This window comes from Cydia fagiglandana, chromosome 3 (assembly GCF_963556715.1).
Source record: "Cydia fagiglandana chromosome 3, ilCydFagi1.1, whole genome shotgun sequence".
NCBI lineage: Eukaryota > Metazoa > Arthropoda > Insecta > Lepidoptera > Tortricidae > Cydia > Cydia fagiglandana.
Genome location: NC_085934.1, coordinates 6,811,228 through 6,832,700, shown reverse-complemented (window position 1 = coordinate 6,832,700; position 21,473 = coordinate 6,811,228). Strand labels below are relative to the sequence as shown.

The 21,473-nt window shown below is 38.0% G+C and overlaps 2 protein-coding genes across 3 annotated transcripts; one reads left to right on the top strand and one right to left on the bottom strand.

The window, feature by feature from the left end:
• Nucleotides 1-232: 232 nt before the first annotated feature.
• LOC134680432 (formin-A-like) lies at nucleotides 233-6,797 on the bottom strand. The gene is made up of 10 exons (XM_063539564.1): nucleotides 6,737-6,797; nucleotides 5,888-6,035; nucleotides 3,779-3,953; nucleotides 3,176-3,276; nucleotides 2,573-2,716; nucleotides 2,168-2,285; nucleotides 2,003-2,078; nucleotides 1,205-1,498; nucleotides 685-761; nucleotides 233-355 (listed from the first exon to the last, which is right to left on the bottom strand). Exons 1-10 carry the CDS (start codon nucleotides 6,741-6,743, stop codon nucleotides 248-250), a joined length of 1,248 nt encoding a protein of 415 aa, XP_063395634.1. The 5' UTR covers nucleotides 6,744-6,797; the 3' UTR covers nucleotides 233-247.
• A 9,285-nt stretch (nucleotides 6,798-16,082) lies between these two features.
• On the top strand, nucleotides 16,083-21,032 carry LOC134679931 (uncharacterized). Of its 2 annotated transcripts, XM_063538881.1 has the most exons (7): nucleotides 16,083-16,206; nucleotides 16,305-16,390; nucleotides 16,565-16,698; nucleotides 18,543-18,798; nucleotides 19,152-19,393; nucleotides 19,475-19,824; nucleotides 20,784-21,032. In XM_063538881.1, exons 2-7 carry the CDS (start codon nucleotides 16,375-16,377, stop codon nucleotides 20,824-20,826), a joined length of 1,041 nt encoding a protein of 346 aa, XP_063394951.1. In that variant the 5' UTR covers nucleotides 16,083-16,206; nucleotides 16,305-16,374; the 3' UTR covers nucleotides 20,827-21,032. The 2 variants fall into 2 exon arrangements, with proteins under 2 accessions (XP_063394951.1, XP_063394949.1); XM_063538879.1 differs by lacking the exon at nucleotides 16,083-16,206 and having other exon boundaries at nucleotides 16,231-16,390.
• The last annotated feature ends 441 nt before the right edge of the window (nucleotides 21,033-21,473 follow it).

The following is a 21,473-nucleotide window of genomic DNA, read 5'->3' as shown; positions in this document are numbered from 1 at the left end:
CGTAGATACCGAATGGAAAATGAAGATTGATTAGTATTTCATTTAGGTAGTATATTATTAATGTAATTACCTCCGTGTTCACTTGTACGCGGGAGTTAGGTGCAAAAATAGACATTTTAATTTTACGATTTTTTTATTTACGTTATTAATGGATAATTCCATTTTTAATTGATTCATGAGTGCCAGAGTTGAAGATATACTTTCGCGGTAGAATTTTTTTCCATTGTATAATAAAATAATGACTGCTTCAAGTAGGAGCTGTAGATTCTGGTCTATCGGTGACTTGCATTTTTAGGACTGTTTCTAAGCTAGCGTTATTGGAGCCGATTTTAGCTGACGTAGAGTGCCCAATTTCCTATTAAAAATATGTACAATTTACAAAAATATTATTGCTAAACGTAGTAATATAATGTATATAGTATTGCAATATTTGCAATGGTACAGTACACAGGAAGGGGGCAAAGAACCGGAGCCAGTTGTAAATGCACTGTAAAGAGGACCCACAAAAGGTTGTAGCGATACAGAAAGTAAGAAAGTAAGAAGTAAGGTAGGTAATAGAATTACAATTTTTAAGCCTGATTTTAACATCGAAAATTGATTTACTTAAAAATACTTATTACAATCAGAATAAGTTTCATGCGCTTTAAAAGCTGACATAATCTGTAAAAAACGACCAAAACTTACTTCGCCCATCATGTTAAGAAAATCATCTGCAAAATCATCGCCGCCGCCTGCTGACCATCTGCCTGGGAACAGTATGTCTGAAACAAGGAAGTCATTATTTTATTCGATAGCGATGTTGCAATGCAAGAGGTATACTCAAAATGGTAAAGAAAAATCCAATTTTTTACGTCGAGGTCGATTGCCGTAAATAGTAGGACCCGACATGGTGCTATATTCTATGAGCATTCACTGAGTCGTAGCAAAATTGTCATACTTTCTTTGTTAGTAAAAAGCATCAACTACAGATACTTCTGCCTAGAGAAACATACTGACGGCTTCCATGCCATTACGCGCAAGCGCGTTGCTTCCTTGGCGAGGCGTCTTCGCGGCAACCCAACCAACCTCCTTCCGACGGTAGCAAGCGTAGCAGATACGCAGCACTGAGATAAGCTGCACAGAGCGTCTAACTGACCAAAGTATTATTAGCATTTTTTAAATGTTACCTCGATCACTTTCGTATATTATTTTGGTTCCTGGCTGCTGGCTGGCGCCGGTGGCGGTGGTGGGTTTGTATCCCCTGTGGTGGCAGGTTGTGGCGGTGGTGGGTTTGTATCCCCTGTGGTGGCAGGTTGTGGCGGTGGTGGGTTTGTATCCCCTGTGGTGGCAGGTTGTGGCGGTGGACTTGCTGCTCCTGGGACCGCGACTGGAGCCACGGGGCTGGGGGAGCCGCTTCCGGCAGCAGTATCAGCGGCATCCGGCGCAGCGAGGACCGTCATAGTTGAAGGGACCACGGAGACCGGAGGTCTGCTTTCATCTAGTATGCTCCTTTCCACTTCTTTAAATAAAATATATAGGACGTAACAAATCAATACATACCGCTTAGATTAAGCAGCCGGTCCGGGAAAAGTGAGAGCGTAGAAACAAGTGGTTAGGACTGTCAGATATTGTAGACAATTGTTCAGAAAATATATGACACGCTATACTTCACTTTTCACGGACGGTAAAGTTTTAGAATAAATTATCAAAGTTATTCATATCGTGAATGTATCGTGACGTTATTGAACAATTGTTACAATCTGTGAAACGTACCTTTTCTTTTGGCTTGCAAAAAACAGATTTTATAACAGACTTCTGTTAAAGATTCTCGATACATGCACTACAAGTACTACAACTAATTATAGTATTAGGGACACGTATTGTACGGTGCACTACGTGTCCCAAGGAGGCCACACCATAACTCTTCTCACCATACTGATGTTTTAGTTATGTTCCTTTCATTCGCCTCTTCTTATTATTCTAAAAGTTACCTAATTTTTCTAACACAGTGTGTAAAACTAACCATCGTCCTCATCAAAGTCCATCATTAACATTCGATCATCAGATTCTGATAGTATCTCATCAATCCAAACTGCAATCTAGGGACAAGCATAGTAAGAAATTAATATTGTTTTAATAAGTAGGTAGGTATAAATAAAAGCAAGAGAAGCGTTCATATTTTAATTACCTTATCGGACATTTCCATCATAAATTTAGCCTTAGAATTGGTACATCGTCGAGATGGAGTCCTCATTTTCATGTATCCGCATGTTTCGTCCAAAATCACATTGGACAGGCGTAGCATCCTGAAGATTACAAGTAGTTAGCAATTAATTTATATCCTACTCCAGCACTCTTGGGTTCCTATTTAACGATTAAATGACTACCAGTGAGATCGAAATCAACTTCATAAGAAGCGCGACGCGCGGGAGCCTGGCGCTCCTGCCTATATAGGATCCGAACAACGTGTTCTTAGGTATATTCATATGTTTTTTTTATTCTGACTTCTAGGCGAATATCTACAAACCAATATTTACTTTGATTTTATTCACAATTTTAGGTGTTTGCCGGGAGTGAACTTAAACAACCTTACCCGTCAGCTAGCGTGTACCGTCCGGGGCGGGACAATCTCTGTTGGATGCCGCGCGCGAACGCCACGGTCGCATTACGCGCCCACAAGAAGCGCTTGTCCGTCACCACCGCGTGCGTGTCCTTCTTTACGAGGCTGCAGTGAGCCCTGGTGGATGACATACTACTAATGAGTCGCTTAACTTCAAACTCCGGTAAATCCATGTGTTAGATTATGCAGTTTTGGTATTAAGAATAAGTAATAGGGTAAGTAATAGATATTTGCTGAGAGGGTTAAATGGATTTACCCAAGTTTGAAGTTAAGCGACACATTTGAAGAACCTGAATAACATCAAATATTACGGAGAATTTTGGTGCCACCCGACAAGTATTAGCGGAGGAATAATAACGGGTTAGCACTAAGAGATATTTTTTAACATAAAAATAAATAATAAACATATAATAATGACCATTGGTTTTTACGTTTTATTTCATATATTTCTCCTCCAATAAATCAAAAAATTAACTAACATGCTAATATTTTAATCCAGAAGGTGGTACTTATTTAATTTTTATCTTATTTTATATTGAACGCTTTTGAAGTGAAGAGCAAACACGATTCACTTACGCATTCCTCTTCTTAGCTTTGCGGCAAGTGATGAAGTATTCATACGCCTGGTCGGGTTTGAACGGCTCGTCCGCGCTGAGCATGTTCCGAAACCGTTCTATCTATAGGATTAAACACAAACTCATAGGACAGGATAGTGTTGTGGACATAGAAGGTAGGATCCTATAGAAGTGGTATACGCGTGCCTCCGTGAGGGACAAAGCATGCGCAATACGACACTATGATTGGTCGAATTTATTTGTAGCCCACCATAATCCATACTAAATTTACGGTGGGGAACAAATAAAATGTGAGACTGTGACGAGGACAAACAATAATAGCTCTTTCGCTGCTACTCCTATTGAAAGATACGTAAGATAAGACTATCCTGTTCGGTCACTTCCCCCCACCTTTCATGCCAGATCCAGTTATATAGGTACTAGATTCATGGCTGGGGAACTGCATTTAGGTGGCAAAAGGTTACTCAAGAGTCAATAATTTGCAAGGCACTCGTGACTGCAACTCGTGCACAATACAACAATGTCGCCAACCGTTGAAACCATTGTCGTCTAAACAGTTTGAAAATAAATATTTCATGATTTCTTGATAACTGTACAAACTTACTGTTTCAGGCGGCAATAATTCCGCATGTTCTCGCCACAAGTAGATGATGTTGCGCCGGCGCGGCTTGGCCAGCCTCTCGAGGCGGTCGGTGAGCACCGCACCGTGGCGACGAAGGCAGCAAGCGTGCGCCCTCATGGCGCGACGGGACATCTTCACATCGGTTACTTTGGGTGTTCTAAAACAGAATAACATCAATCATGGTCCTTATAGGGTCGATTGCTTCAAACCGTTAAAGCGTTCGCTAAATTTTATTGTATGGGAAGTTTCATAGATCTCTGCTGCGTGACATTGATCAGTCTGTTAACTGTGGTTGGTGCAACTGGCCCTAAGAATACCAGTGTTTGAAGTTGATGCTATATAGTAACAGCACCAGTCATGGGACATTTAAGAGGGAATTTGGAGTATTTGTGATATTTCCCTAATACATGTGAATGGTCTACCGCTTAGCGTATTGAAAGATGAAAGTCCTACCCGTCTTTCATGTTTCAGGCGTGTTGTATCAAAGATACTGCAATGAGTTTCCACATACTTAACAAATTAAAACTATGCTATTTTTCTCCAGTCATGGACACCAAAGCTCCAGTAATGGGCCCCCCAGTAATGGACACTGCTCTATCAGTATAAAATATTGAAATAGGTCATCAGATCTGGTCCATGTTATCATAATATTGCATTATCATCCGATTTGCATATTTAATTACGAATACAAAATTTCAACTCAATCGGAAAACGGGAAAGTGGCTCAAACTCGGCTACCAAGATTTGACCCACCCTAAAAAACGATATTAATTTATCCGAAGTCCGAGCATACCTCCTGGTTGACATATTTCGTAACTACATTTTACTTCTGTATTGTTTAAACATGAAATGATGGCATGGCAAGCATCATTATGTAAATTGCCCATTATAGGAGGTATGCAGTTTTACAGCTCCTATAATGGGATTGGGCCAAATACCACTATTTTTTTACATCTGTGCAGTCACAACATAGTATGTTGTATACCTTATCTCATGGTAAATGCAATTAACAAAACACATTCTAGTTTTCATCAAGTATTAATTAATTAAAATTTAATAAATTAACTCATCTCTCTTAGCGAAGTTGTTAAGAATTCGTAGTGGTATTTTTTTTCAGTGACACGACAACCTTTGGGTTGACGCCAATTTCTTAAAAAACAACCAAATTTAATAAAAATTCAAACTGAAACAGCTCTAGGACTCTTATTTATGATAATATACAGGCAGTGTTTATAAACTACTTTTAGACACTTATTTTACAGGATTTGTGGTTTTTTGTCCCATTACTGGTTCCACGCCCATCATAGGGTACACTACTATACAGTGAGTGTGGAAAGATAAGTCGGGCCCTGGAGGGAAACTACCTTAAATCCTTAAGCTGGCTCATTTTACTTAAAGGAGACATTCCTTTATTTTTAAAAAGAAACAAAACTGCATTCAAAGATTTTCCAAAACTCGCTTGCCTCGCCCGGGACTCGAACCGACTAAAAATTCCAAAAAATAAACACTTGCAATTTTATTGTACTAGTCGATACAGTTAATGTTAATGATAATATTTCTCTAAGCAACATTAGGTCTTACACTCGTCTGTCGTATAAAATATCCATAAAATCTAATATTTAGTACTCAAGATTTTTTTAGACAAGCCAAATTGAAGAAAAAAAGAAAAATCTTTAAATGCAGTTTTGTTTCTTTTTAAAAATAAAGGAATGTCTCCTTTAAGTAAAATGAGCCAGCTTAAGGATTTAAGGTAGTTTCCCTCCAGGGCCCGACTTATCTTTCCACACTGTATAACTATCTGTCAGTATCTACAAAAAAGTTCAATAATGCGGAAGGCAGGAACCCTTTGTGAAGTGTGTCCATTGTGAGATTTGTGGGTCCTTTGCGTATATTCTAGCACCGAAGATCGACGTCTAGATAACTAGCTGGTTTATGAGACAGCAGCGTACAGAAGTATGAAGACATGGAGACAGAATACAGAGGGAACCGGACTATTATATTATAAGGCAAATAGCTCGCCCTATCCGAGCTTTGATTATCAGTAATTAACTATTGTGTGTTCCTAAAAATATAATAATTACTTATATTTACTTTGGCCTAGCAGGTTTTGGCACCGGGTACACCGACGGGCGGAACACAGATTTGTGCTGCACACTCAAGCTGTGGCCAGCGTCGATGGCATCGGCCACGGAGGGCGGGGCGGGGGTGGGCTCGTAGGGCGGGTACGGCGGATACTTGGCTACAATACGGAAATAACATGGGATATACAATAGTAAAATTGGACGAAATACCTCATGTATAGGTACATACCGCATCACTATTATTTGTGTGTATACGCGCTTTTGGCTACAAACGGGGGTTCCTTGTTATCGGCTACGCTCGTAGCTCGCGCTAGTAGTGATGGCTACGGTCGTAGACTCGTAGCGCTACGACGTAGCTGGTAACATGAGTTTCCCGGTATGTAGCGAAAATTTTTCGTAGAGGCAAAAGGACAACGTGTCGTGATTGTTACCGCTGAATGGGTTAAGAGATATGGATGCTATGTCGATAAACAAATTGAAACAACGGTGATCAAAATGTTTAGGCGTTATTTTCGAAAACCATATGGTAGTCTTCTTTAGGTACCTAAGGTGTCTATGATGGACTAATGGTCCAGGCAATTGAGCTGAGTTAATCATCTATTGATGGATCATGATAATGTAACTAAACGATTAGGTTTTTAGGCGTTAGATAGCTAGTTCACCTGTATTAGGTCGGTAATGTTAACTAAGAACTTATTAGGTAAGTAATAATCCTGTTTTTTTTTCAATAGGTAGCATCCAAACGCGAGTAAAAGAGAACTACCTACATTCTTTCTTTCCACTTCAACCAGAACTACATAATAACTTGGCAATTACTTTGATTTGAATAAGTAGGCAGATTAACACAATATGTACTTACAACTCATCTTAACACTCCAGTAACTAGAATGTTAAATTTGGAAACAGTCCTGTTACGTTTTCAAAATTCTTGAAACAGTTGGATAACACCGCAGCTTGCATTTTTCAGAATGACAGTTGGAGAAGAATTATGCATTCGTCTTTTTTGTAGCTATGGTTTTTCCAGCCAGAATTCACAAAGATGAAAACTTTTTTCGAAATATCAAGGTCAAGCAGTTTGTCATTGTCAGTAAATAATTTTTAAGAAAAAAAAACCGACTTCTATGGGGCCCGGTGAAAGATTATGGTACATGGTGCACTATGTAGAAAAGGAGGTAAAACCAGTACTTTCTAGTAGCATTTCGTTTCCGTAAGGGTCGTAGTTCTAGCCTAACCTAACCCACTTCTCTGATTGCAGTTCGGTTCGGTGAAACCTTCAGGTTATACTCTGGCACATTCACTTTGTCAGTAGAAAAAGGCGGCAAATTTAATCGGAAGCCGGTGTTGCTCGCGTTGGCTTAAGTTTCTGAATTTAATAACTGACACGACAGGAAATATTTTCTGCCGTGTCCCACGTATTGCGGTGTCACTCTTGTTATGAAAGGTGTAATAAACTCTTTATTGTTTGGCAAGCTATTTCCGTCAGTAGAAAAAGGCGGTTGACCTATACCTACTATAAAATATTGAATTTCGCGTCTTTTCCCGCTGAAAAGGTGAGTTTGCCAAATAAAATAGATTTTTTTTTATCAGCTTTAATCTCATCACTGGCTTGTGAATAGGTTCCAAATCGGTACATTCTTTTGAGAAATTGGATTTTGTTGACAGATAGGCAGACGAATAAGCTATCCCACTTATCCTGTTCTAAGGGCTCCTGATTTTTCTAGACATTCACTAGATATGAAATAGTAAAGATATGTCACGTTCCACGAAAAAAGGTACCTTATGGCGGCTGGCGCTTACGCTTATTATTAACGCCGCTTCAATAGGTATTCAGTCGGGACAATGGTACCTTTTGCCGTGGAACGTCACATATCTTTACTATATCTTATCTAGTGCATCTCTATTTCATTTCCCGAATCGCGCCGTAGGAACTTAACCCCAGAAAAGGGATAAGTAAGTTTCTATAGTCTGTTTATTAAAACTGGCCAGATAAAAACACGGAAAAAATTATGACTTTTAATAAAATTATAAATAATTATTACATCTATACATATACTCTATCACAGCCCCTTTGTCAATGGAAAATGCGGCAAATTTAAAAAATGTAGGCCCGGAAGGTTATCGTCTCATAGAAAATTTTAAATTCGCGCCTTTTTCTACTGACAAAATTTGGTTGACCAAGTATACCTATTACATCATTTTACAGAAGTAAAAAACAATTTACTAACTTTTTTTAAAAACATTACAATAAATGTTACATTGTATAAAATCAAGTTCACATATCAAATTCGGGGACTCCCAATATTCCACGATAATTTTGGTCTGGCAACACTAACACTTCAAAGTGGTTGTACTTTTCAACCTCCTTACCCTGGTAGGGTAAGTAGCAGGTATGGTATATGACGTGTATCTTCCCGATGATGAGGCTGCCATCGTGCACGGCCCTTCCTATGTAAAGGGGCTCCTTTCTCACTTCGGAAATGCCGCCGATGAAAGCATTTTGGGGTATCTTGTTTGAGCCCGTTTTTACCCAAGTGGCGTTGTAGCCGCAGAGGACCTGCAGTAAGAATTAACGCCTCATATGATAAGCTAGCAATTTTATTTTCATATTTATTCCATTGTGATAAGGTTCAAAGTTGTTTATTATTTAAGTCCATTACAAGAGAGCCAACAGAGATTTCAAGCCTTAAATACACGTGCGCCACCACGGGCACCTCGCATACCAACTTTTTTAATTGTGCACCTTATTGTTGCACAATAAAGTTCATATTCGAACTAGTTTTTATACGGAATATGGCACAGCGGCCGCGAGTTTATGTTTCGACGACGCCAATTATTATACAATTATAATATAAATCAGTTTCTGGTATTTAGGCAGCTGAATCTTGCTACGAGTAGGTAATATTAATATACTACATATTTATTGTAGAGTAGGTACTTTAGCTCTGGACTTAAGCTTGTATGCATTAGTATTATCTACACTGTATTTCTCATACATGGTAAATATGGTGCCGGCAGAGCTGTCACCTTAACGGCTCAGGACCGCTTCGGCCTCAGTTTCATTTCGTCATCTCCATAAATCGTCCACAGTGCCATGTCGTCAGCCTACAATTCCTAAATCGTCACCTTCCTAACTTGCCTACTTTCTGATATCGTCAATACCCCATTTTGTCTAAATTCCTATTTTGACCATAGTGCCAACTCGTCCAATATCTGATATCGTCAATATACCATTTTTGTCTACGTTCCTATTTCGACCAAAGTGCCAACTCGTCCGCGTTCTTTTATTTGAATTGAGAATGTAGAATTAATACTGATTGTCACTTAAACCCGCGGCATTGGTCAAGAAAATATTTTTTGAAAATATTACATTCTGTGGTATTTGGTGCTTCGCGTATTATAGCATCCCAAGCTTCTGGCATGAAGTTTGGTGGAAGTAAAACAAAATTTGTATTTGCTGTTGTCACACTTGTCCTTAACCATAAAGATAACTTTGATGATAATGATGATGTACTATTAGGGCTGCTATGTAGTTGACGAGTTGGCACTGTGGTCTAAATAGGAATGTTGACGAGTAAGCACTATGGACGAATTAGGAGTGTTGACGAATCGGCACTGTAGTCTAATTAGGAATATAACCAAGTTACTACAGTGGCCCACGTAAGAAAGCGGGCGAGATAAGAAAGTGACGATATAGGAATGCTGGCGAATCGGAACAGTAGACCAAATGCGAATGAGAACTACTTAAGAAGTTGCCGAAATGAAACTGAGGCCGAAGCGGTCCTGAGCCACCTTAACCTTACCCAAGCTATATGAAAAATGCTATATAATATATAATAGTGCAAGATTTCATAATAACCTTTTTTTGTAAGATAATTATAAAACAACATTATTACCAAATAGCAACATAAGCTTAAATCTGAGAACTTAGCAAGCCAACTAGAATCTTGTGAGTCTTGTGACACATAGTACATAGTGCTCATACTTTCATATATCCACTCTGTCAATGGAAGTGGTTTGAAAAATTTTATGTATCCAATCATTTCTTTTTCATCATTTTGATATTTGTATCTAAGGAAGGGCTCTGGGTTATCACCAAAACCCAAACAAATGTCGTTATTGTACCAGGTCAGCCAAAACTCTTGGAACCGGTCTATCAAATTAATAAAGGCAGTTACAGCTGAGGCGCTGTCCATATTTCTGGTCTCAAGGTTTCTAATTCTGGATTCAAAAGATAAAGTTATCTGTAAAATTAAATAACTATAATAACACATTGCCTCTCATTCCCACATGCTTTGTTTCAATGCATAACAAATACATATGAAGGTACAATCACCTCATTTTAACTAGTTGCCGCCTAATCACTTTAGGTTTTGAAAAAATATTGTGGTCTTGTCAAAGTACCTATTCCTATTTTAAAGCTATAATTAGTGTCCAGAGTAGCAGTGGCAAAAATCACACAGAGGGAAATTGAGTTGCCTAAGTATGTTTATGATTATAAACAAATAACGATTAAATGTTTAATTTTGCATAATACATACTTACTATAATTATCTTTATAGGTTGCATATGGTAAGAAAAATTACATTGATTAATGGTGATATTTGTTAAGAGAATTAGGCAAAACATTTACAACATGACATTTGGATGTTCCTGAAATCGTTTGACAAAAATAATTTGTTTTAAGTACTTGCAATTTACGGTCGTCAGACACCAAAAACTGGTTAAAGAAATTTCTACCAAACTAGTCTGGGGGTCTGGCAACCTACGAGCTGCCCCTTTTTTCGCACAAAAACTCAGCCTCGCTGTGCAGTGGGGGAACGCGGCCAGCGTCCTGGGAACAATGCCTCAGGCTAATTTAGGGCTAGATTTATGATTTATTTATTTTGTTATTTAATACCATCAATATACATATATTATAGTAAATTTACGGGTAATGTTCATCAGGTGAATAAATAATTTAGTTATTCAATCTTATAAAGTTAGCAATAAATAATTACTCTATTACCGTCTGTGGGAAATTTACCGCCACTCCTCCGGACTCTAGCTACAAGTATTACATATGTGTTAATAATAAAATAATTAAAAATAAGATTAGATTGTAGACTTATAATATAGCTTACATCAAAAAGGTCTTTGTGTGGAGGATTTATTCCAGATAAATAGAGTTGTCCCATGAGTCGTTGTTGTGGGTGCCCCATGAGTCGAACCGGAGATGCGGCAGACCTCGTCGGCGATGGCGGGATAACTTAGACTCCTTTTTGAGAGACTGGCCAGATGCAGCTCAAAATCGGGAAGAATGGAAGAAGAGGGGGGAGGCCTTTGCCCAGCAGTGGGACACAATGGGCTCGTAATAATAATAATAATAACCCCGCGGGGGCAGCTTGTGGCGAGCTGACGGTGAGTGGCGACACCGCGGACCCCTATTCCAGAGGGCCCTGTCATCTGGCCCTCGCCTCTGTGCTTGCCTTCACCGGCCGGCCAGAGTGGAGTCGCAAGAGCGGGACCTATGCTCCAGGTTGGAAGTGTAAAATGTCATAACGCCGGCGGCCCTTGAACGGATTACCGGGATCTGGCTACCGCAGACTCACCTCTCGACAACCTCACAGCCGCTCCAAAGTGTTGCCCTGTTGTCGCACTGTGCGTGCGGCCATTGCGGGGCCCACTCAATGAGTTGGCGAGTCACCACCTGTCTTATACAATTTTGAGACTGATTGTCACGGCAGGTGTCCGCTAGTCTCTCCCATAGCCCATTATCCAGTCCATCCAACTTTCAAATCTATAGCCCATGACCTTAGTTCCCATCGCAGCACAAAAGTGCTGCACTGCAATAGTCTTTGCACCTGGCGGGGACCATCTCTTGATGTATCACATTGTGCGTTCGGGGATAGTATCCGCCACGTGTATCCCTTGCTTTTAGATTAAAGTGTCTTAAAGGGCCTCTGCGCTGTTGGCTTCGGCCCCACGTACGCCTCCCAAAGGTCCGGGACCCCATGGTCCCGAGATATGGAAAAGACATACAAATAATAATAAATAGAGTTGTGCACATCCTGAATGAGACTTAACTTGAAATCTAATGGCTCCAGTATTTGCTTTGCAAATCTCTATGCAATGTGCTGTAATAAAATGATAAAAAAATATGATTAAGAAAAGTTATACCCAAATAGCTCTCAGTATCATTATGTGCACTATGATCTTTTATCTTTTATTTTATTTATAAAAGATCATAGTATGTGCACAAGTATACAATGGTATTGATAATATAGTACCTAATTTTCTACTTACAATCCAAATCCATGTCTCCCCTCCAACACTTAATTATAACTTATTTTAAGTCACTTTAGAAAAATACCTGAACTATAAGTAGAGTTCTGCTTAATTAGCATATGGTATACTACCACAAGGATGTCTCAGAGTAAGTGCAGGATATATATATTTTCCCTTTTACGATAACAAGTAGATAGTTTACTTAGTTTTCGGGTTTTCTATCCGGTACTTTCAGGATTTCCCATTTCTCATAAGTAAAAATAAATATTAAAACAATGACGTCTTTAAGGCGTTTTACGTTTATCCCGAGCCCCCTACTCTGTCTGTTCTCTTTCACGGCGCAGCAACCAGTATCATTTCTCTCTCCTTGCTCTTTTAAAAATGCCGTTTGTCAAAAAAGGACAACCATACTCTTGACAAGATGGACTTCAAATCCAAGTGGCCCTAGTGATGGGCCAAATCGTAAAATTTTCAAACCGAATAAGTCGACTCCGATTTAAACCCAAATCGGTTTGCAAACCGATTTGGCCAAGTCGATTTAACTTCTACTTTTTAAGTATCAGTAGTTCAAACCGCTCCGTAGTCTTTGAGTTGAGGAAATTGAATTGTCAATTTTACGCTTTGTTCGATTCGATCGACAGCAAAAATTTTGACTTAAAAGTTTTGTAATATTTTTTTTAGTTTTGTTGCGCGGTAAATCACAATTTTATAATTTCTAAAGCTAAAACGGGAAAGCACTATACGAGCAAGCAGGAAAGAGCGTGCGGTCTCGTGCGATTTTGTGTCATTGCCGCGAATCGTTGAGTTAGCAAATCGACGCGGCGCAAAACTGCCAAACCGATCCAAGTATACCGCCAAATCAATCGCTTTAAGCCCATGCGAAATTGAACCTTACAACATAAACAATAAGTTTCATTTTACTTTACCTGTAGATACCAAGTTTCGACTCGACTCAATAATGGCGGCAATGTGCATGGCAACATTTCTCTTCGTGGTTTGAAATCGATTTGTGTACATTTTAATCCTCAATATGTCAAATGAAAGTGACGCATCAGCAAATATGAAAGGATGCGTTTAGAGCGGGTGAACGTATCTTAAGTCGATTTACGGAACACTCACGTCGATTTAGTCGACTTCAGACCTAAATCGGTTTGAACCGATTTGTGAAGTCGAATCGTAACATCGCTAAGTGGCCCCTTTTTAGGCGACCCAGGTTGTGCCACGGACGTAGAGAGTAAACGGGATAGTGTACACTGGCCAAAAAGTGTGTCCACATGAGACATCAAACCTGAGCCCTCCATCTCTTTCTAATTAGGGTGACCATAAGTCATATGTATGTGGGATATTAGCATAAGATTGAATGTATAGTTTGGCCAGGATCTTTTCTCATTCGTACATAATCAGAGAGAATCATACTGTATTTTCCCTATGCTAGTATAATTGTCCCAGAAAAGAGATGGATATAGTTCTTTTCTCTCCTGTAAAACGCTTCACAACAACCTTACTTAATTTAGTCGTTATAACAGCTTTTAGTCGTTATAAAAGCTGTTACAGATGGGATGGGCGTATTGAATCGCGATCATGGTCGATTGTGAGGAAGGTGTGGTCCGCCGTACCTACATCAAAAACACAGCTATAAGAGAGAGCGAGACAGATATCCAGGATGGGGTAAAACGTTGTACTACGTAACTAGGTAATTCGCAGCTCGTGTCGATTAAAAACACTGCCTTCGGTCGTGTTTTAATTTATCACCACTCGTTACGAATTTGATTCTTACTTTCAACACTTGTATCGCAAATTACCTTATATTAATACTATACCGACTAGTTATCGATACCAGTCATTTTGTCAAGCCCTAGCGTAGCGTGGCGTAACAATTTATGTTTATACACGAAATTATCTTGAGTATTGACTAAAATAATAAAATATTAGCACACAACGAAATAAAAACTTACATTTAACTGTGTAAACCGGCATCTTACACTATTTATGCTTAACAAAATACCTATCACTATCAATATCATACTCATGGTGTGTTCATATACGTGATGACTTCCCTTTTGCATACTTAAGCTATTCTTTAGGCGTAAGCGTCATCGTAGATTTGTGATCTGCAACAAAATTTTCAAATTTGCCGCCTTTGTATACTGACGGAAATGTGTGTCCAACCTATATAGAATCGATTACATCTATATAAATAGTTAGAATTAACGTTTCAGTAATTAAATATTATGTAAGTAAGTATAAACATGAGTCTGTAATGTCTAAGGACTTTGGATTTAATTTTTGGCAATTATATAGCTCTCATTACATGAATCGAATAATTAAACATGCCGAAATAAGTATATCTTTATTTATTTATTAGTATACTATTTAGGTAAACTTATTTTTACATTAAGTACGTAATAACAATTCTGTAAGACCGATCCAAATCGCACCGATATCATAGTCACCCTAATGAGTTTGACAGTGTTTTCTTGATTGTACACGTGTGTGTGTGTGTGTACACGAAAAATATGTCATCAAGTTGGGGATACCAATTAATATCCAAAGTTACTACAATTTCTACCATATTCAATTTAATGTTTTTTTTGTTATGCACATGCTTGGTTTAATCAGTTAATAATATTGACATCATAATGATTAACAAATTATTTAAAAGATATCGGAACTGTAATCGGAATATAGCACTAAAATAGTATATGAAGGTAATTACTTTCAGTAGTATATTGATATAAATACTGCCACAATGGTATCTTTTTTACATTGGCAACATGTGCGAGTGAGACACGGGGCTCTGGTTTTCTATCTCATGTGGACCGTTTTCTCTAGTCTGGTACGAACAACTTTCTGGCTCGGTGATAAGGTTCAATTTAGTATGACAAAAAAAGTGACAGTTCGCTCCCGATTAATATATAACTTCCTGGGTTGTGCATGTGTGCGTAAAAACGTATATGTGTGCTCTTTTAGGGATGTGAAAAGTCGATTTTAATCATGTTATATATCGATAAACGCTACACAGCGGAACGAAATAGCGATTAATTGAAGCTTCAATATCTTCGTTAAACATAAGCATAATTGAAATGCTAATGGATAATGAATATATTATGATGTAATAAAATATTTCAATTATTGCGGACCACCTATTTTAGTAGGTATAATATGTATTTTAATTAAATATCTGAACTTTCCCTTGGTTCTCTCCTGGGGCGTGACTATAAAATTGTGATCTGATAACCACAATAAAGAATAAAAGCGTTTTTGTTCATTTTAGGTATAGTTAAACCTTTGAAGTAAAATTAAAATTGCAAGAAATGTCGATAGTTTATCGATATGACTTTATCGACATCGCTACAGCGAAGTGGGTCGCTTTGTTAATCGTACACTAAACAAAAAGTGGTCCCACTGACAGCTCGCTTGGAAGGCATCTGTATATATTCTTATATCTATGGTTTATCCGATTAATCATTAAGTTGCTAACACACTATCGCACCGCACCAAGGTCATTGTGGGACGCACCCATAAGTAAAAGGGAGAAAGCGATATCTCTTTCTCCCTCTTACTTATGGGTGCGTCCCACAATGACCTTGGTGCGGTGCGATAGTGTGTTAGCAACTTTAAAGTTTATTGTGTCTTGCGAGTTGGGCGAGTTCCGATTTGCGATTCCCAATAATGAACAATCGATTGTAAACTATTGTTCTACCCGGTGTGGTGACTGTGGTGTACGGACTACGTATTGCTAGACCAAATAATTGCATAGTTAAAACTATGGAGTGTAGAAGTAAGTTAAAACTTTGAAACGCGTCAGTAGTGTCACATGAGTTTGGCTTAAAGGACTCGCATCCAGGCCATAATTGTTAAAAAAAAAAAAAAAAAAAATGTCACATGAGTGTCACTGTCAATCAGATGTCAAATGCTTTGGTCTAATGTATTGTTTATTTGCTCTATGACATGACTCAGATTTTCTTTGAATCATTCTCACTTATTATTTCCAAACAAATTGAAATAATTTAAGTTTGTACGTAAAACAGCTGTTGTACGTAGTCCCTTGGTGTTAATAGTATTGTAAGTAATATCTCATATGAACTTATTTTGGGATCGCAGTTTTAAATTGTGTTTTTAATTTTGTGAGCGGCTTTATATTTCCGGCTTATGAATTGCAGTGCTCATACCAGTGAAATTGGCGTAGCTCATACACTGTTTACGTAGATTGTATCTTGGTGTCACTTCATCATGGGAGACTTAATAGGTAAGTTTGTTTAAAATAATTTTCCTTAAGTAATAATGTTAATTTGTATGCGCCACAAATTTAATTACCATCCTGATTTTTTTTTAAGTTTTACCTATACCTAGAATCTTCAATATAGGCAGTAGTAATGAGATGACCTCAAATGTGATGCATTTGTATTCTATTCTGTCTTAGAAATAACAACATGGCCCAAGCACCTGAATGCATTTTACAAGATTACAAGTAATGCCCTGGCTTTTGAAGTGATGGCTAACGGCAATGCTGCAATCGGACTTTCAAGAAAACCAGCTAATGACTGTGAATTTTGGGTAATATAATATTTAAATAGCCCTTATTTTTTGAAGCTAACATTACCATAACTTGTGACACGTTATAACTACTCATAACCATAAACCAGTGGCAAATTCACGAATTTAATTTTTACACACTGTTATTTGTTAAGTATTTAGCTTCACACCATTTATTTGTTTGTTTACCTAATAGACCGGGAGATAGTGACACATTTTACTGGATCATTTGTACCAGTATGGCGGTTCGTCAGGGGTCTAAGCACGTAATGAAGGAAAGAAAAATTATGGTCATAGCGCTGGTACCGGCGGCCCAATCGCGTGGGCGTTAGTCGAACGTGTCGGATAAAATACGAGTGTCGAACGATTTGTACCACAAAAATCCTCGTATTTTCCGATAGTCCATAAAAAAGAAGTAGGCGGTAGCGTAATGCCATACTTCTCCGGTGTGACTTACAGTCCGCCATACTGAGGCGAACACATTAATTAAAAAAAAACAATTCAACCATTTGTACCAAGCTAATTTTTGCACAGGTGATCATCGTTGAGCAGCCATTCATGGACATCACCATGCCATACTCTTCGGACGGTTCCAAATGGCCGCCATACCGCCGCAAGGGAGTTATTTTTTTTTTTTTTGCTAAACGATTTGTACCAGTATTGCATTTAAATTTTTGGAAAGTATTTGATAAAATGTGACCGTTATTATAATTGCCATACTTATAGTAGGGGGAAAAAGTGCTGCCATACTTGAAAAACTTATTTAATCGACACGTTTCAAAAATACGACTATGTATACGTTAAATATTTTTTTACAGCATGGCATCATCATATTCTGTTTGTTTGGATACAATTATACCTAAAAAAAAATATTTCAGATTATAACTACGGGGCGGACGACTGTGAGACTTAAGCCAAGACTTAAAACAAAAAACAATTTTTTGACGATTTGTACCAGTATGGCATTTGGATTTTTGGAAGTTATATGATGCAATGTGACCATTATTATATTTGCCATACTTCTAATAGGGGGAAAAAGGGGCACCATACTTGAAATAAAAAAAAAATATTGTACACATTTGCCACCGCCTACAGGTATGGCATTATGAGATTTCCATTTATGATCACACAGAAAGTCTTGAAAAAAATTACAAGATGGTACAAATCGTTTAGCAATAAAAAAAAAATTAACTCCTTTGCGGCGGTATGGCGGCCATTTGGAACCATCCGAAAAGTATGGCATGGTGATGTCCATGAATAGCTGCTCGACGATGATCACCTGTGCAAAAATTAGCTTGGTACAAATGATTTAATTGTTTTTTTTTAATTAATGTGTTCGCCTCAGTATGGCGGGCTGTAAGTCACACCGGAGAAGTATGGCATTACGCTACCGCCTACTTCTTTTTTATGGACTATCGGAAAATACGAGGATTTTTGTGATACAAATCGTTCGACACTCGTATTTTATCCGACACGTTCGACTAACGCCCACGCGATTGGGCCGCCGGTACCAGCGCTATGACCATCATTTTTCTTTCCTTCATTACGTGCTTAGACCCCTGACGAACCGCCATACTGGTACAAATGATCCAGTAAAATGTGTCACTATCTCCCGGTCTATAATTAAACTTTAAAATTAAATTCAACCTCTTCCTGGTTGGTGTCTTTCTAAATGAGCTGAAATTCTTGCTGTTCAATACATGCATATAAAATTTATAAAATCTTCTTAAGGTAAGTGTCAATGACACTTACATACCATAATCAAAATTGTATGTATTATGATCACAGTGTACACACACTTTATAAAACTTATTTTAAGAAGTCAAATGAGAAAAAGCAATAAACAATTACTGCACTTTTCTCAGATTGTTATGGGAGAAAGGCAGCAATGCTGGATTAAGAAGCATGACAGCCCTCGTAGAGAGGTAGCAAACACTCCCGGAATCCTCAGCGCGGAGGAGTACCGCAAGTTTTGGTTGACTTGGGCCAACGGCTCTGTGCGCCTCGGCAGAGATGGGTACTCTGATGCCATAGTCACATGTGCCAATGACGTTAATGATATTAAGTATGTCACATTTTCGGTTGTGGAGCAGAGGAACCCTGTCCACTGGCGGTTTGAATGTGAGTTATTTTATAAATGAAATATAATTACTCTTTAGTTCTTTAATTTAATTTATTGATGGTATAGCACTTTTATTGGGTCAATATATAACGAATATATAGAAACCCAAATTTAATTGGACACATTTTTGACGAAGTGTCTTTACATTTTACTGAGACCTCTACTGATGCTTATTACAATAATTAATAAAAATAGTTTTCACAAATATAGAGCAATATTTCTTGTTCAAGTTACTCTACTCCACACGAAATCCCATTCAGCATCAACAAATTAATATAATATAATAAAATTAGTATACCTTATGTTCGTGCCACATAAACCTCCATGGCTAATAAACTTACTCTTGTTCTAGTACCACCACAAGCAGAGAAACTAAATCACCGAACAATAACAGGATGTGATCTTCAGTGGGTGACATACGAGCCAGAGCAGGAGCTCTCGGCCGAGCCTCTGGTGGGGGGCTTTGAGGGTGAAAGGCTGTACATTGCCCGGGCAAAACACCGGGGCTCCCTGACGCCTGGGAAGTTCGCGTTTTCTGCTGGAAAAGCGTACGTGTCGTGGGGAGGACAAGCTAATGAGAAACAGGAGTTTGAGGTATTATTACCAACAATTAATTCAAAACGTTTTCTTTCCAAGTATTCAAAATTTTAATAGAACGGTCCTAACCGTTTACAGGTCCTGTGCGGTTTTGATGGAGTTTGGAAACCAGCTGTAGAGGATAAAATACCCGTAGGGGCTTTCGTAGCAGGCCATTCCGAAGACGCGCTAGAAAGACTCTACATCGGCAGGGTAGAACACGAGGGACACCTCATCCCTGGGAAAGTCCAACCGTCACATCGAGTATGTTACTTCCCTTACCAAGGCAGAGAAGTGGGTTCCAAGAAATATGAAGTTCTAGTTGTCCCAACTGAGAACGAAAGATGTGTTAATAAAGTTTTCGTAACAGACAGATGTTGGCAACCTGATATGGAAGATTATGATGTGGCAGATTCAGATATATCTAATGATACTGATGAAGAGCCTTTGTAAGTGAAAATAAATATTATTTACATCTTACCAAATACATAGTTGTTGAATTCCAAGTATGCTAGTGTTTGAACACGGAAAGTATACCTACAACAAGGTTAAGTCACAGAAGAAATCATAGTACTACCGTACAGAAAGGACACTTCCTACAAACCCGAACTTTGATAGTGATTCAGGGTCGAATCATGCTATCCCTTTCTAATATATGGCAGTATCCCTTTCGGGTATTTAGGGTTATCAAAATTCATGTGATTATCTTATCTGTGGTCGTGCACGCACAAGGAAGTCAAGTGGTGCCAGCCCTAATAATTGCTCGGAGCAATGCTGAGCCGAACGGAGCCGAGTTCGAACGAAGTGGAGTGTCTCCCCACTGGTTAAGTGCATTAAGTACATTTTTATAAATCTTTAAGTAAAACCTTTTTTTTTTGTAATTTACCGTAGGCAAGTCAAATAATCGAATGTATCAAATATTAACGTAAGATAAATAAACTTTTATAAAAATAATCGTGTTCAGTCCAGTTTTTAAATGTAATGGAATTCAACAGCTATTTGTGCAGTATTTATATCCTTAGTGCTTTTATTGTTCAACGCAATCTAAGCCTTGTTTCCACTGGTGCAAACAAAGGTATGTTTTAGGAGCAACCAAAGGTATCTGATATTGATCAAAATTTTTAATACCTACTTAGTATATCATTATATGAACAATTGTATAAGTATGTTATTTTTTATTTATTGATTTTACTTTTTAGAAATAGAACTTTAATAAGTCTGTAACTTATTATTGTAATTTATTAATTTTACTTGCTAATCTGGTTGGCCCTCTAGTTGACAGCCTATAGTACATATTTTTACTGTGCAATAAAGTTAATATACTTAAATAAAAACACAGCTGTGGAAACGGGGCTTGGTGCCACCTTTGACAAGTTACTTGAGTTTTGGTCATGCTTTCTATTTTTAGTGCGGAGCGAGCTGATCCTGACGGCCCAGTTTACATATTCTAATACATTTCAATTATCATGTATTAGAATTAGATCTTGAATACCTAACAAACTCAGGAAGCAACTGTACCAAGGTGTAAAAATGTATGATTAAGTATACCTACAATATTATAAACATGTACTACTAAAATGTATTACTGTCTATAAATAGTTTTCGGGGCTGTTATTGTATTTTTGTAATTATTTTAAAGCATTTGCATCGTTGTGTTATTAATTATCATTAAAAGTGTTTTGACTAATTCAAAAATGCGATTTTACTTTTAAAATAAGTTGTGACATGACAATCTGGCTTCTGGAAGTTGACTTTGATTTTCTATGAGGTTCGGTTGTGGGACTCGCTACCTTTGGACACAAAAGAGCTAGGTACAGAAGTCAATCACATGTATGTACTTTACTTTTCATACCTACGCTCGGCGGTCGCTCTAGGGTTGTCAACTATGGCTTATGCACAAAAAACTAGCGTGGTAGTGGCACTCGTATCTATAGTATCGTATCTCGTATCTAGTTGTTTGATTTATTTTTGAGGATGAAACGGGAAGAATGGAAATAAAAATTAATAATACTCCACCGACAAGAGAATACCTCTTAAGTTAATGATGATGAATAACATTAATAACTCAAATATTTTAATTTTAATGTCATTGTTATAT